The 16659-nt window shown below is 37.8% G+C and overlaps 1 protein-coding gene across 4 annotated transcripts in view; it reads left to right on the plus strand.

Moving 5' to 3' along the window:
• The window catches only part of FBH1 (F-box DNA helicase 1), a 193164-nt gene that overhangs the window by 5886 nt on the left and 170619 nt on the right, over positions 1–16659 (plus strand). For 2 of the 4 annotated variants that reach the window (XM_053716416.1, XM_053716415.1), the window contains exons 2-3: positions 12654–12812; positions 15344–15870. In XM_053716416.1, coding sequence (XP_053572391.1) covers positions 15451–15870 — 420 coding nt within the window. In that variant the 5' untranslated portion in view covers positions 12654–12812; positions 15344–15450. Of the gene's footprint in view, positions 1–12653; positions 12831–15343; positions 15871–16659 lie in introns of all 4 variants that reach the window. The other 2 variants (XM_053716414.1, XM_053716417.1) reach the window with 2 other exon arrangements.

Raw genomic sequence — 16659 nt, forward strand, 5'->3', positions numbered from 1 at the left:
TAGGGTGCAGAGACATATGGTTGGGGTAGCTTGTTACATCGGTTGTATTTGCAGCAGTGAGTCAGGCAGTTCATGTATTAGCTTGGTTCGGATGCGGGATGGAGGAGAGATGGTATGCCTTTCTGAATAGGTGGGTTTTCAAGGATCTTCTGAAGCTATACAAGGTTGGAGACAGTCTGATGGAGCGGGGTAGAGAGTTCCAGAGGACAGGAGCAGCACGTGCGAAGTCTTGGAGGCGGGAGTGGGATGTAGAGATAACAGGAGTGTAGAGACGTAGGTCAGAGGTTGATCGAAGAGGACGGGATGGGGAGTATTTCACGATGAGAGAGGAAATATAGTTGGGAGTTAGACTGTTGAGTGCTTTGTAGGTTAGGGCTAATACTTTAAATTGTATTCTGGAGTGTATGGGGAGCCAGTGTAGAGACTGGCAGAGCGGAGCAGCTGATGTAGATCGTCGACTTAGGTGGATGAGTCTAGCAGAAGCATTCATAATAGATTGGAGGGAGGAGAGGCGGTGTTTTGGAAGGCCATTTAAGAGTAGATTGCAATAATCAATGCGTGACAGGATGAGGGAATGAATAAGTATTTTTGTAGTATTTTGAGTAAGAATTGTTATTGTTTTAAAATATAGATAATCCCTTTATTACCCATTCCCCAGTTTTGCATAATCATCGTAGTTATATTAATATACTTTTTACCTCTGTGATTACCTTGTATCTAAGCATCTTCTAACAGACCCTTGATCACATGACTGTGACTATTTAAAATATATTGAGTGGCATTTAGTACTGTGTTGTGCTAAACCTAAATAACACCCCAGTGTGAACACATTGTTATCTATATGACCCACATGAACTAGCAGTGTCCTGTTGTGAAAAGCAAATACAAAAGCATGTGATTAAGAGGCTGTCAATAGAGCGCTTGAAACAGGCAGACATTTAGAGGTTTAAATGTTATAAAGAATATTAATCTAACAATGTTGGTTGTGCAAAGCTGGGGAATGGGTAATAAAGGCATGTATCTATCTTTTTAAAGAACAACAAATTTTGTGTAGACCGTCCCTTTAATCTGTAAAAGGCAATGGATTGTTGTCATCTGTATTCCTGTAAGATAATAGGGTAAACATGGTGCCTAGATAGTCTTAGTCTTTTTTATTTTTTCTAGTTTGAATCATAAATTATAGTATGAGATGCACCCTTAGCCAATCAAAACAAGCAGCATGTCATAGGTGGAATTCACATCTACATACAGATTCACCAACAGAAGGGGGTTACTGAACACAATGAGAGGAGATAGAGATGGAGGATCCAGGTCTGTGGTTCATTTGGGAACCTGTACCAAAACCAATTCATTGCAAGTATATACATTGTTACATACAGATATAGTGTCACACATTGCAAGTATATACATTGTTACATACAGATATAGTGTCACACATTGCAAGTATATACATTGTTACATACAGATATAGTGTCACACATTGCAAGTTATATACATTGTTACATACAGATATAGTGTCACACATTGCAAGTTATATACATTGTTACATACAGATATAGTGTCACACATTGCAAGTATATACATTGTTACATACAAATATAGTGTCACACATTGCAAGTATATACATTGTTACATACAGATATAGTGTCACACATTGCAAGTATATACATTGTTACATACAGATATAGTGTCACACATTGCAAGTATATACATTGTTACATACAGATATAGTGTCACACATTGCAAGTATATACATTGTTACATACAGATATAGTGTCACACATTGCAAGTATATACATTGTTACATACAGATATAGTGTCACACATTGCAAGTATATACATTGTTACATACAGATATAGTGTCACACATTGCAAGTATATACATTGTTACATACAAATATAGTGTCACACATTGCAAGTATATACATTGTTACATACAGATATAGTGTCACACATTGCAAGTATATACATTGTTACATATAGTTAGCAAAAGATGAGGCAGCAGTCGGTTCCTTGTATGCGTAAAAACCAATTCTTTATTCTTCTTGTTTAAAACATTACTTCACATCACAGCAAACAGGTAAAAGGAATGCAGGTGGTTGACTAGTTTCGGCAATGCCGTAATCATAAACCTGCAATCACTTAAGAAGGTCAGCTTTCAAGATAACTAGATCATTGCATTTTATAAATTTATAAATTGTATTTTGTATTAAACAAGCGATTTAATTGATGTTCTATAGCCATAGTTGGAATATTTTCATGTTAAATGCTGCATTTAGATGCAACAAGTAATTTACTAGTAAGAGGTTAATATGTAAGGGAGGGGTTGTAACCTCCCATTAACATTGACCAATCACTGTGTTAAGCAATCCCTTTAAATATGTTCACTTCTTAAGTGATTGCAGGTTTATGATTACGGCATTGCCGAAACTAGTCAACCACCTGCATTCCTTTTACCTGTTTGCTGTGATGTGAAGTAATGTTTTAAACAAGAAGAATAAAGAATTGGTTTTTACGCATACAAGGAACCGACTGCTGCCTCATCTTTTGCTATCTATTTACTTTGGGATGACAAGGAGTCCCTGTTCTTTGGCAGTTTGTCCCTTCGAAGATCCTCAAACTTCGGTTTCCACACTGTGAAGTCAATACAGTGCAAGCACCGTGTCTCCTGGATGGTGATAGGCTGAAGGCGGCACACCCCCAACTACGCACAACCCCGATGACGTCACACGCCAAGCTGCGGAGGCCCGACATTTGAAATTAGAAGCGGTACGGAGAGGAGCTAATTCCTATAGGTGAACCGGCGGCTTTAGCCGCAGATTGTCCCCATTTAGGATTATACCTCTGAGGAGTTCGCCACTAAGTTTCTTTTGGGCCGACAAGAAACCTCCTATGGCAGAAGGGTGAGTTTTTTACTTTCACCCTATTCCGCATCAGTGGATGCCTTGGAGGATTGAGGTTGTTGAAGCTTCCTTGGGGGGTGTGTATGTTAAGCCTATATGCCTGTTTTTCACGGAACATTGCCTTAAAGTGACATTTTAAACCGAAGTTCAGATATCCACTAGAGTGTGTTTGTTTCGCCTGGGATAATTTTCTATTGTTGATACAGATATAGTGTCACACATTGCAAGTATATACATTGTTACATACAGATATAGTGTCACACATTGCAAGTATATACATTGTTACATACAGATATAGTGTCACACATTGCAAGTATATACATTGTTACATACAGATATAGTGTCACACATTGCAAGTATATACATTGTTACATACAGATATAGTGTCACACATTGCAAGTATATACATTGTTACATACAGATATAGTGTCACACATTGCAAGTTATATACATTGTTACATACAGATATAGTGTCACACATTGCAAGTTATATACATTGTTACATACAGATATAGTGTCACACATTGCAAGTTATATACATTGTTACATACAGATATAGTGTCACACATTGCAAGTATATACATTGTTACATACAGATATAGTGTCACACGTTGCAAGTATATACATTGTTACATACAGATATAGTGTCACACGTTGCAAGTATATACATTGTTACATACAGATATAGTGTCACACATTGCAAGTTATATACATTGTTACATACAGATATAGTGTCACACTTACATTGGTACCAACCATAGCTGTATTTATATTAGAGAATGTTCTACAAAGAGAAACTCTTACAGCATTAGATAATTGCTAGATATTTACAACCATTTTTTTTTTATATATAGCGGTAAAATAACTGGGAAGCAAATTATTCCTTTTATAAATATATTAGTTGTCTAAAATTCTCTTTGTTCTAAAGAATAATCAGTGTGAAATCAGTCAGCTGTGGTACATTCCGGATAAAATGGTGACCATGCATCTAGTAACACAGAAAGCTCTGCCACATTACACAAGCAACTTACACACCAACCAATCACTTTACCTATGTGTAACAGTCATTAAAGCTCCAATACATACACATCTATTTCACAGAATAGTATGTTGCCTTATTTAGGTTGAAATAATTTTTATTAGTTTTCAAATAATTAACATCATAAAATGTACAACAACATTGACATGTAAAGTATAGCTTACAAAATATCTGGCTGAATTGGCTCCTATACACTCTTGTCCTGCCATATAACTGATGGAGCACTAGGGCATGTTCGGTAATTAAGTCCAGCAATTCCTGGGGCTCTGGAAGCCCAATCTCAATAAGTTGTTGTCTTCTGTGGTCAAGTTACTCTTTGCTATCTAGTATATATGACCACCAAAGTAGATATTTAAACTTAAGAACCCAAAAGTAAAAATCAACATAACAGAAACCTGTAACCAATGCATATGTCTTAGCCTATACATTTTGCCTATCTTTGACATAATACTTATAGCTTGTAAACAAGAAGGAAAAAAGGTAAGGTCAGTAACAATATCTCAAAAAAAAAAAATAAAATTATTTTTTACATTATTAGAGTTTAGCAGAGCCGGGGAAGGCTAGATCCCTTCTCCCTGTCAGTCCCCTGCCCACCCCTCCTGTCTTAATTTCTAAGTAGATTCAGTTTCCTCTATACCTCCTCTCACTCCTCTGTCTCCCATAATCCAATAAAACCAAATTTTCTGAAAACTCTCTGTCGAACCTTGAATCAAGGAAGCTTGCTCCGACATGGAGTTTGTAACTTTAAACTTTTCCATTATCTCAGTCCAAGTTGGTACCCCCACCTTCCAATACTTTGCTACACATATCCTTGTGGCTGGCTGTGCATAGTGTTCTTATAAAAGTGTTTATGGCAGAGTTAAATTTTGGGATGTGTTCGTTCAGTAAGGTCTGCGCCATCGAGAGATTGATATTTTCTGATAGCAAAGTACTCAGTAGAGACGATAGCTCAGACCATATCAGCCGCACTTTAGGACATTCCCACCACATATGACTGTATGTACCTACTTCTCGACACCCTCTATAACAGTGGTTGGTGGAACCACGCGAATAGTGAGAGGTTTTAGTCGGGGTCAAGTACCACCTGAAAGTGGTTTTAATACAGTTCTCTTTGAAGTCAGCACTAATCATACCTCTACCAACGTCACGTGTGATGGCTATCCAGTCCTCTATTTTTAAATCTGTACCTATATCTTTTATCCATCTATCAACTATTGGAGTGTTTGAGGTGTATCTTGCCTTTTGTATAGCTATGTATAGATAGGAAATCATCTTTTTATCCCTTTTCTTGTTAATTATAAATTGTTCCAATGTTGTTAATTTTCTTGTAAGAGGAAAATGTAGGTATTTGTGTATCGCAGATGAGATCTGCAGGTATAGAAACCAGTGAAGTTTGTAGGGAGCTAATTTATCTTGGGTTTGTGCGAATGTAATGAATTTACCATCTACTAGAAAGTCGGCCACTCTGTAAAGTCCCTTATTCTCCCATTTTTCCAGTTGTAAATGTAGATCATTCGGGAGCAGAGTTTTAATCGGTCTGGCTATTGAGTCTATTGGTAATAGGTGAAGAGCACTGGTCAACGCTGTCCAGGTCTTTACCGAGTCCCCAGAGGCTGATAAGGTGGTGTTGGTATTTGTGTATCCCTTAGTGGGTCTCCATAGTATATCAGAAGACTTATCAGTTTTTTCTACTTCAGCCTCCAGTGTAGTCCATATAATGTCGTTTGTGTTTTTGTTCAGTAGTAGATCTTGAGCTAATCTAGCTGCTTGATAGTACTCCATCAAGTTCGGCATACCCACCCCCCCCACCTGTCTGTGAAGTTGTAAAGTTCTGGAAGCAATTCTAGCTATCTTACTGCCTCTTAGAAATCCCGTTAGGTCTTGTTGTAATTTGATTATATCTGGGGCTGGGACTTTGATAGGTAAAGCCCTAAAGAGGTATAATATGCGTGGAAGAATAGTCATTTTAATTGCCGAAAGGCGTCCAAACCATGAGAATTGTTTACTCTTCCATCTGTGTAGGTCTGACCTAATTTTTTTAAAAAGAGGGATATAGTTAATCTTATACAGATCCTTATAGTCTTTAGGTATTTTGACTCCTAAATACTGTATCGCTTTTCTAGCCCAGGTAAATGTGAAATTCGTTTCTATTAATTTAGAAGTATGGGTCGGGAGAGCTATGGGCAGTCCTTCGCACTTATCTAAATTGACTTTATATCCCGACACATCTGAGAAGTCTTGCAGAATTTTATACAAATTTGGTAGTGAAATCAGGGGTTTCGTTATTGTCAAAAGAATATCATCCGCAAAAAGCGAGAGTTTATAATCTTTTTGGTTTATCTTAACTCCATGTATATCTGGGGAAAGTCTGATTGTTGCCGCTAGGGGCTCTATGCATAGTGCAAAAATCAGCGGAGAAAGGGGGCAACCTTGCCTAGTACCTCCACGGATATCAATAGGGTTCGATTGATACCCCGCCGCTCTAATCACAGCTGTAGGGGAGGAGTAGATATTTTTGATGGCTTTCACGAAGGGGCCCCTGAGTCCAAAACCAGCTAATACCTCAAACATGTATTCCCAGTCCACTCTGTCAAACGCCTTCTCTGCATCCAGTGAAAGGAGCAGAGAAGGCGTTTTGGTCTTATCTAGGTGATCAACCAGGTCCACTGTCCTTCTAATGTTATCAGGTGCTTCTCTGTCTATAATAAATCCCACCTGGTCTGGATGCACCAGAGAGGGGAGATGTATTTTCAGTCTGTTGGCCAGTATCTTAGTAAAGATCTTTATGTCCTGATTTATTAATGAAATAGGGCGGTAGCTATTACATAAATTCGGGTTCTTACCTGGTTTGGGGATAACTATTATCTTAGCACGCAATATATCCATAGGGATGTTTTTACCTAACATAATATCATTACAAAATTTGTGGAGATGTGGTACCAATGCCATCTTAAATAATCTATAATATTCCCCTGGAAACCCATCCGGGCCTGCTGCTTTTCCTGGCTTTAGACTTTTAATTGCCTCTAAGATCTCTTTTGTCGTTATATTTGCATTTAATTCCTTTAAGGCCTCCTTATCGATTACTGGGAGGTGGGCTGCTGCTAAGAATTGTTCTCTAAGTACTTTAGTATGTGCCGATGGATTAGTTTTTTTACCATCATATAGTGATTGGTAGTACTTTGCAAAAGTATCTGTAATTTCCTGTGGATTTGATGTGTATGAACCAATGTGGGTCTGGATAGAGGGGATCGAGAAAGATCTAATTTTTTCCTGTAGTTTATGTGCTAGGTATCTGTCTGGTTTGTTTGAGTAAATATAGTAATGTGCCTTTAGTCTCTGTGCTGCTCTAAGAGAGGCGGCTGACATGATCCCAGACAGTTCCCTTCTCTTCTCCTGGAGGAGTTTGAATGTTTTTGTAGAAGAAGTACGTTGATGTTGTGTAGTCAGTTCGTTTATCTCTGTTTGTAATTTATCTGTTTTTGATCTCGTCATTTTATTATAAGTGGCTTTTGCTTGTATGAGCAAACCCCTAATAAATGGTTTATGTGCTGCCCAAGTATAAAGTGGATTATTAGTTGTGTCTGTGTTTATAGACCAATACTCAGTTAGGGCTTTTAATATTGAGTCTTGTGTAGTCTGATTTCTAAGTATATTTGGGTCAAATGTCCATGAACGATTACTGCAATGTCTAAGAATTCCTGTCAATTTAATACTAACAATAGAATGGTCAGACCATGCGCATGCATGTATGGAGGAGGACTGTAAGTTAGGTATAAGTATTTGGCTAAGGTATACATAATCTAGCTTGGAGTATGTTTTGTGAGCAAAGGAGTAGAATGTATAGTCATTAGTCTTGCCATATAATGACTCCCAAGAGTCAATAACATTTTGGGCCGACAAGGCTCTTTTAATTGATCTAACCATAGCATTGTGATGTCTTTGTTTGTGTGTTAGTACAGACGACCCCTCTGTCTCAATAATTTGAATAGGCAAGTTAAAGTCCCCCCCCAATATAATTCTTGATTGGGACCATTGTGTGAGTAGGTGTGCTATGTGAGTCAGGAAGATGTCCTGCTTTTCGTTTGGGGCGTAAATGTTACAAAGCGTTATCTCTGTCCCTTGAATTGATCCCCTGACTATTAAGTATCTACCTTCCGCGTCTTTCAGTACCTCTTCTGTGTTGAAGTTTAGTGAGTGGTGTATTAGTATGGAGACCCCTCTTTTCTTGCTATCTGTTACCGAGTGAAAGTGTTGGGGGAACTGTCTAGACCAGTATTTAGGAATAATGGAGCTGGTGAAGTGTGTTTCCTGGAGGAAAATCAGATTTGCTTTTAGTCTATCATATTGGGTCATGGCTGATCTGCGTTTAACATCTGTGTTGAGACCCCTTACATTATGTGATATTAGGTGTATATGATTAGTCATTGTTATCTTACCCTGGTGTCGTCGCTATACATGCTCCTTCCTCCAAGAGTATCCTGAGATCCTAGACGTAGTTCTGTACCACCCCCCCGGCTCTGCTGACCCTGACCCTCCTTCTGGATAATAAGGCAATTGCAAACATAATTAGATATGGCGACATAATAACAAAAAAAACAAAATTTAACTAGTGAGAAATTTGTAACTTTTAACCGGTAAATGCTATTCTCCATTTATCCGATTCTGAAACAAAACTTTGGTAATAAGAAAAAAACAAAGAACAATTATCAATAAGCAATGCGAGACATCGCCTCATATCAACTGTACTATAATATACTGTATGATGAATTTCTATAACTGTAAAGAAAAGCAGGTTAAAGCATTATTTTGACTTGAACATATCATCAATAATGAACCTCAAAGCTTTGTGGAGACGTTAACTTATGTCTTACATGTTTAAGTAACCAACCTATGTGAGTCACTGTGACCCTTACTCCAAGGTTTTTACAATGTATTTGAAAGAAATATTGTGTCCAACAGTTCTTGGAGAAAAGGGAGTGATATCTAAGTCCAGCTACCCTTTGTTGAAAGTTCCCTCATTGATGATGTAAGAGATGGGAGCTCGATATGGTTGTAACCATCTAATTTCCCCTTTGATATAAACAAAACTGAGCTTTGACATTCTTCTAAATTAGGGAAGAATTTTCCTCGTGTCAGCACCTCCTAGAGTGCTGTGAAAGCAGAGAGATGTATGATGAAAATCGATATTTCTCAGGTCTTGGTACCCCTCTTTGATACTCTGGACCATTTCTGATTCTGAATATGAGGAGTTTTGTGCTTCTTTTGTAGATCCTCTTCGGGGAATGTATTGGAAGGCATGTCAGGTACCTCCAGTCTGAGCCTCTTGCAGACATCTGGTATTTCTGATGAATCTTTGAGAGTGATATACCTGCCTTCAAACTGGATATGCAGGCCAAATGGGAAAGTCCACCTATAAATTATCTGATGTTTTCTCAGTAAAGAAGTCAGTGGTCTCAGTGTACCTCTCCTCTGTAGTGTGCGCAGGCACAAATCTTGGTAAAATTGAATAACATATCCCTGGAATTTGAAGGTTGGGTGCTTCCTTGCTGCAGATAATATTGCCTCTTTCTCAGGGAATCGAAACATCTTGATTATCACGTCCCTTGGTGGGGCGTCCTCTTTAGGTTTTGCTCTAAGTGATCTGTGGGCTCTCTCCATTTGGTGCTTCTCATCACCCGTTTCTCCCGTGATAGCTTGGAATAGTTGATGTAAATAGTTCTGTAATTCTGAAGAAGATACTGATTCTGGGATCCCTTTGATCCTCAAGTTGTTCCTCCGATTCCTGTTTTCAATATCTTCCAATTTATCTTCTATTTCAGTTATTACTTGTTGTTGGGAGTTAATTTGTTGGTTCAATGCTGAAATTTCTTCTGTGGTAGTATCTTCATGTTCCTCTAGCGAGGCTACTCTGTTACCCAAATCTAGCATGTCAGATTTAATTTCGGCAAGATTATTGGTGATAGTAGTTTGGAAGCTGTCAAATTTGTCCCATAATTTTTCAAAATTTAAGTTGATGTCCTGTTTTGAGACAAGTAATTTGAGATCTGCCTTAGTCACTGGCGTGGCATCCCCCTCTGCTGATCTAGAGTCTGAGTCTGATCCTGCATCTTCCTCTATAGTAGATTGCTGTTGTCCTGCTACTTTATCTCCTTTAGACTTGAAAAAGAGGCTTGAGACCTGAGATTTGCTTGTTGCAGGTGGTTTATTCTGTTTCCTGGCAGACATTTTACTGTAAGTGAGGGTATATGCCTTTAATGGCTTAGATCTCTTGTGAATACGGCAGTGTGGGACAAAGCTAGTGTCAAGATGAAAAGGAATTATATTGCAGAGGCCTTATATATGCTTGACCCTTACTTGGATCTTAAGTATCAGCCTGGAGTGGTAGTGCCTCTGTACGTTATATTAGTAATGCTAATGTTCCCTCAGAACCGGGTCTTTATATCATGCAGCATCATTGTGTATCTTGTGTTGCTTTTCACTGCAGCATGGCGTTATGCTAATATGTTATATACCTGAAGTCCCAAAATAAGAGAATAAAGTTTTCCCCTCTGTATGTTGCCTTATTTAAAGGGACACTAAACCCAATTATTTTTCTTTCATGATTCAGATAGAGCATGCAATTAAAAGCAACTTTCTAATTTACTCCTATTTTTCTTCGTTCTCTTGCTATCTTTATTTAAAAAGCAGGAATGAAAAGCTAGCTTAGGAGCCAGACCATTTTTGGTTCAGAACCTGGGTTATGCCTGCTTATTGGGGACTAAATGTAGCCACCAATAAGCAAGCGCTATCCAGGGTGCTGAACTTAAAATTTGCCTCTCCTACGCTTAAATGGACAGTATGCGCCAATTTTCATATAACTGCATGTAATAGACGCTACTATAAAAGGATAATATGCACAGATACTGATATAGAAATCCAGTATAAAACTGTTTAAAAACTTACTTAGAAGCTCCCGGTTTAGCTCTGTTGAAAAGGTAGCTGGAAAGCCCACAGCAAGTGGGAAATAACAGACATTTCCCCCCTCCCCCTTCCTCTGCATATACGTCGGTATTCTCCTAAAACTTTGGGGCTTGGTTAGGAGTTTGAAAATAAGAGCAATGTTTTTTTTTAAAAATAAGCAAAACTATGCATTAAAAAAAAAAAAAAAAACAACTGTATGGGCTATATAAATAGATCATCTACAAAACATTTATGCAAAGAAAAAAACAAGTGTATAATGTCTCTTTAACATTCCTGCTTTTTAAATAAAGATAGCAAGAAAATGAAGAAAAATTGATAATAGGAGTAAATTAGAAAGTTGTTTTAAAACTTATATATATTGTAAATAATTGGATGGCAATTTCCATTACACACTATTTGTCTTTTACAACCACTCCTGTTGGACTAATTTCCCTGCAGCAGACAGGCTAAAGACCCCTTACCATAGAGGACTGACTTGTATCACTGTAGTTGCAGCTCTCTTGCAGGCATGGGGTTAAACGTAGTCTGTACGCTCTTTCTAGGCACCACTGTGTCGCAGTGTGGGAGGGGGCTGCTTTGTGCTGATTGCTTATAGAGGGGGCAGCTGAATTTGATTTACACCTTACATAGGCCTAGTTTGGAAACTGGTGGTAACATCAACATTCTCCATAAACTTTAATTGAGATCAATGTGTTTTCCACCAGTTCCAAACTTTACAACCTCAATGGAAACTAGGCCATAGCCTGTACTGCACAACAGCAGAATTATACTTTACAGCTCACAAGTGGGTTTTTAACAATGATGCGTGTAAAGGAGAAGAACACTGCTATCCACATATTGATTTTCTTACCAGATTCTTCTTGTATTCTTGAAGGCTAAAGCTTTTAAATGTGATTCCTATTTTTGTTTTGGTTTGATGCTTTCTAGTAAAAGTACAGAGTTTAAATGATCTATAACTTAAAGGGACAGTATACACCAATTTCCATTTAACTGCACGCAAAAACACTACTATAAAGAATAATGTGCACAGATACGAATAGAAAAATCCAGTAGGAAACCTTTTAAAAACTTACTTAGAAGCTCCCAATTTAGCACTGTCGATGAGGTTAGCCTGGGACGCCCACTGAAAGGGGCTGATTGCAGAACCCCCCCACCCCTGCATATGAAAAGACCAAGTATATAAACCGAAGCAATCTGAAGTCTGTATACATCAGTATACATCTAACACTTTGGGGCTTGGTTACGAGTCTGAAAATCAGCACAATGTTATTCAAAAATAAGCAAAACTATTTTTTTACAAAAACACTACCAGATGGGCTTTATAAATGGATCATCTAGAAAACATTTATGCAAAGAAAAATCTAGTGTACAATGTCCCTTTAACTGTTTTATGTCTGATACATACAGTGCTGAAAGTTTGCACTAATCCTGACCAAGTAAGAAATTGTCCAGGTAAAAAAAAATGTGGTTGTTTTGTTCCCTCTCTTTTAACATCAGGAGGGCCGATATTTACTTATTTTTTACTTTCTTTAGTAAACTTTACCGATCTATATAGTCCCGAACATTTGGGCTGGCTCCTAGATTTTGAATAAATCTGTCAAGCCCTGATTTAAAATTTCTTATTTAAAAAAAAAAAACAAAAACAACTTGAAGCTCTCCACAGTGTTCTAGCTGGCTCCTACATTTGATATCCCTTTGTCAGACCCTGATACAAAATGAATATAACCAATCTTTCTCTTTTTAACTAGTGAGAAGACAGAAGCGTCTCACACACAGGGATTGTGAAGAATTGGCACTGAGCAGGGAAGGCTCCTTTGCCCTCACTCAGCCTTTTGTCCAGAGGAGAACTAACAGGGATGTAAACCTGGGGCTTTATCCACGCATCAGGACTGAGAGAAGAGGGAGAGGTATCAGCATTCTTATTGGTACAGCCCTCCTATAAAGTCCTATGAACCAGCCGTGTGCTTTGTGTACAATTCACAGGGTAATGCAGGCAACCTCAGCAAGCAGAGGCATCCACCAGTGCAGTGTGGCAGTAGGAAAATCTGTATCACACTAGCTTCTGAGGCACCATCTCCTACTGAGCGTGTGCAAGAGTTCATATTGTATACATATATGAGATTGTTCTTACAACCATCTGCAAATCGCAAACGATAGCTCCTTGTAGTCCAGTAAAACTTCACTTTTATTTACAAACAGTAAAAAACACAGCTTATCCAGGAAGGATCAAAAGGTACAGAGGCAGTAACCGGCTTACGCGTTTTGGCCCTCAGGCCGTAGTCATAGCCCTACGGTTATACACAATGCTTACCTTTTAAAAACGGTTAAAACAAATGTAATTGGCTAATACAAAGGCCACTCCTATCTACCTATTCTCATTCAGCAAACACTGCACCCTGCATAATGAGCTCTGCATAGAATAACAAATATATAGATGCACATATATAAAAATCCAAACATTCACTATATGTTTAAATTGATATACCTATCATTAAATTTATATTAATTGTTGTTAATCCATACTTCGGGGGAATACAAACTTGACCAAAGAAAAGCAACAATGTGTATCAATATAAGCAACGTCTTCAATAAGTGTTAACGCTAGTGTTTCAGACCTATGGGATCATCATTAAAAAGAGCAATTGATGGTTATTAAAAAGTTAATTAATTGGTTCATAATACAAATGTCGACAGATTAATTCATGAATAAAAATTAATCTGAACACAAACAAACAGTTCATAGCCAAAGGAAATTAATAAAATAAAAAAATGATATATATATTTATTAGTCCCAGCAATTGATCAGGTCATATTCTGAATTCAAGCCCAGGGGCAAACGGGCAGATAGTTGTCACATGATACAGGAGGCAGGGAAATTTGAAAGTTGTTAAAATCTGCATGCTCTATCTGAATCACTAAAGTGCAATTTAGAATTTAGTGTCCCTTTTTTTAATTAACTGTCCTTTAGTTTTTTTGAGCACCGTTAGATTGAATATTTCTTGAGACTTTTTATATTGGTGCATCAAATAATAGCTACAAGAATTTAGTGTTAACAAAAGCAACAAAACATTTACAAAACTTGTTTTAAAAAAGCCAATAAAGCAGGGAGCCATGCATGTTAAAACTTTATTCCTGACTCCTTTTTTGATTCTATTTATTATCTGCATTTTGTTGTTGTTGTTGTTGTTGTTGTTGTTGTTGTTTTGTCAGGTGTTGGCATATTCTACAGGGAAATAAAACCCTGTTTCTCTAAAAAAACAAAAAACAGTACGTTGAAATTTCACTGTGAGCTAAAATAATCACTGAGCATGGATAGATAATTCCTGCATTTCTCTAACTATTTAGGCTAAAAAAATCAATTAGGCACATTAAAAAACAACAATAACATTTTGATGACCCACTGAATATCGGTGAGCAGAATAAGGTTATATTCATATCATTTCATTTTCAGTACTAAGAGTCCTCAGCGTCATCACACAAATCATCCTTGGCAACATAAAATGTGAGGTTGGCAACTAATTTTCATATATATATATATATATATATATAAGTATTAACCCTTTCATGATAGGGTCATAATGTCTACATCGGAGAGAGAGAGATTTGTATGTAAATAGCTGCTTGTGCTTATATAGCCCTCCAGGCCATAATTAGCATTTCAATAACTAACAAATACTTGCAGACTCAGCCCATTGTTGTGGACATGCCCTAGGTGATGTTTTAAAGGGACAGTCGAGTTCAATTTTTTTTTTCATGTTTCAAATAGGTCATGTAATGTTAAACAATTGCTCATATGACAATTTCTATGCCCTTGAAGGCCGCCTCTTATCACATGCTTTTTTATTTGCTTTTCACAACAGGGGAGGGCTAGTTCATGTGAGCCATATAGATAACATTATGATCAGACCCATAGATTGTGGATTCTTATCAACGTTTTTATTTACATCCAAAAACTAGCATGCAAGAAGCTGCTTGGGAGCCCTTGTGTTTCAACCAATATTCAATAAGTAGCAGTCATAAGACTGCTGCTTGTTAATTTCTCCACCACCTCAGAGGTTGCGTATTAAAATCACCCCAGACTGATCAGATAAGTTTAGTGAGAGCAGGGGGTGAAATTGCAGAACAGTTCTCTAGCCAATGCTGCATCACCAGTGGTGATTGCAGATGAACCAGTTACCTGTCTGAGAACTTGTCTGTCCATACTTTCATAAATCTACTTTTAAATAACATGAGAAACATATTTTACAGTTTTATTGCCGTTATGTTTTAATAGTTTGTGTTTCATGCCGTTGCAAGTATTTTTTATGGTACTTGGGGGGGAAAAAAGTATTTTGTGATGTATATTATATTATAAACGGTTGCTCTATTCTTTGACTGTCCTCTCTACTTCATATTTATTCCTTTTTTTTTTTTTTTTTTTTTTTTTTTTTTTTTACAGGTAGGGGACAAAATGATTTTCATAACAATGTGGGCTCAAATAAAAGCACAGAAGTGACAAGGACAAACTCTGCAGCTAGTAGCAACAGACCAGTGGAAACCGAAGAGATGGAATTCTCAGATTCAGATGATGAGTTATTGTGCAGCCAAATGGAGGAGTTTCCTGAACTCTTTGATGGTAACACTGAGACGCTTACATCACAACCCAGTTCAAGCAAAAAACGTAGCTATTCTTGTGGCGACTGTGATCAAGCACCAAAATGTTTGCGGTCTGAGGGAGACTGTTCAAGTAGTTTTGAAGAGCATTATGTAGATGATGAAGAGATGGACAGTATTATGGATTCACTTCCTGAATCGTGTTATGGACTTTTAGGCGTAACCGACTGTAAAGAGCCATACTGGGAGCAAATGAACACTTTTCCGGATGAACTTCTCCAGTGTATATTTGGTTTTCTTCCAATTGTGGATCTGTATAAGAATGTGAGCTTGGTGTGTCAGAAATGGAGGAACTTGGTCAACGACCCATTGGTTTGTAGTCATTTACCTTTGTTTATTTAAAGGTACATAAAAGTGTAAAAAAGGAAATACTCTGTGTTAAAGTGTTTTATTATGGCATAATTGCTTACATGAAAATATGAGTTTTACCCCGACATCAGGCTGCATCAGTTCACCTTCCTAAAACGCCAACATTTAGGATTCTTTAGCTCTGTTCTTCAATAAAAATGACTTAAAATAAAAATAATGTTCGCAATTCACATCTTGCAATTTGTACAGAAATATGCAGAAATAAAATATATAACCATAAAAATATTAGATATATTTAAAACTACAAAAACATCTGATTCTGCTGCGAGATGACAATAATACAATTTATTAATTCTCCTACCTCTGTCCACATTCACTGGGTGTAATACAAATACAGTGCCCACCTAACAGCCAACTGGGCATGCAGACCCTCATTTTAAGGCTTCACTTACTCTATTTTATAACCTATATTAGTCCTAAAGCCCGTTTACACAGGCCATTTTTTGCAGTACTGCGGTCCCACCCCTTGCTCTCTCTCTCTCTCCCCCTCTCTTTTGTGCTCTCTCCCCCCTCTCTTTTGCTCCCTCTCTCACCCCTCTCTTTTGCTCCCTCTCTCACCCCTCTCTTTTGCGCTCTCTCTCTACCCCTCTTTTGCGCTCTCTTCCCCTCTCTTCTGCTCTTTTCCCTCTCTTTTTGTCTCTCCCCCTGTCTTTCTATTTCTCTCCCCTCTCTCTCACGCCGGCCACACCCACTTTCGCCCCACCACCGCAAACAGCACGTCAGGTTAGGCCA

The sequence above is a fragment of the Bombina bombina genome, chromosome 6 (genome assembly GCF_027579735.1).
Source record: "Bombina bombina isolate aBomBom1 chromosome 6, aBomBom1.pri, whole genome shotgun sequence".
Lineage (NCBI taxonomy): Eukaryota > Metazoa > Chordata > Amphibia > Anura > Bombinatoridae > Bombina > Bombina bombina.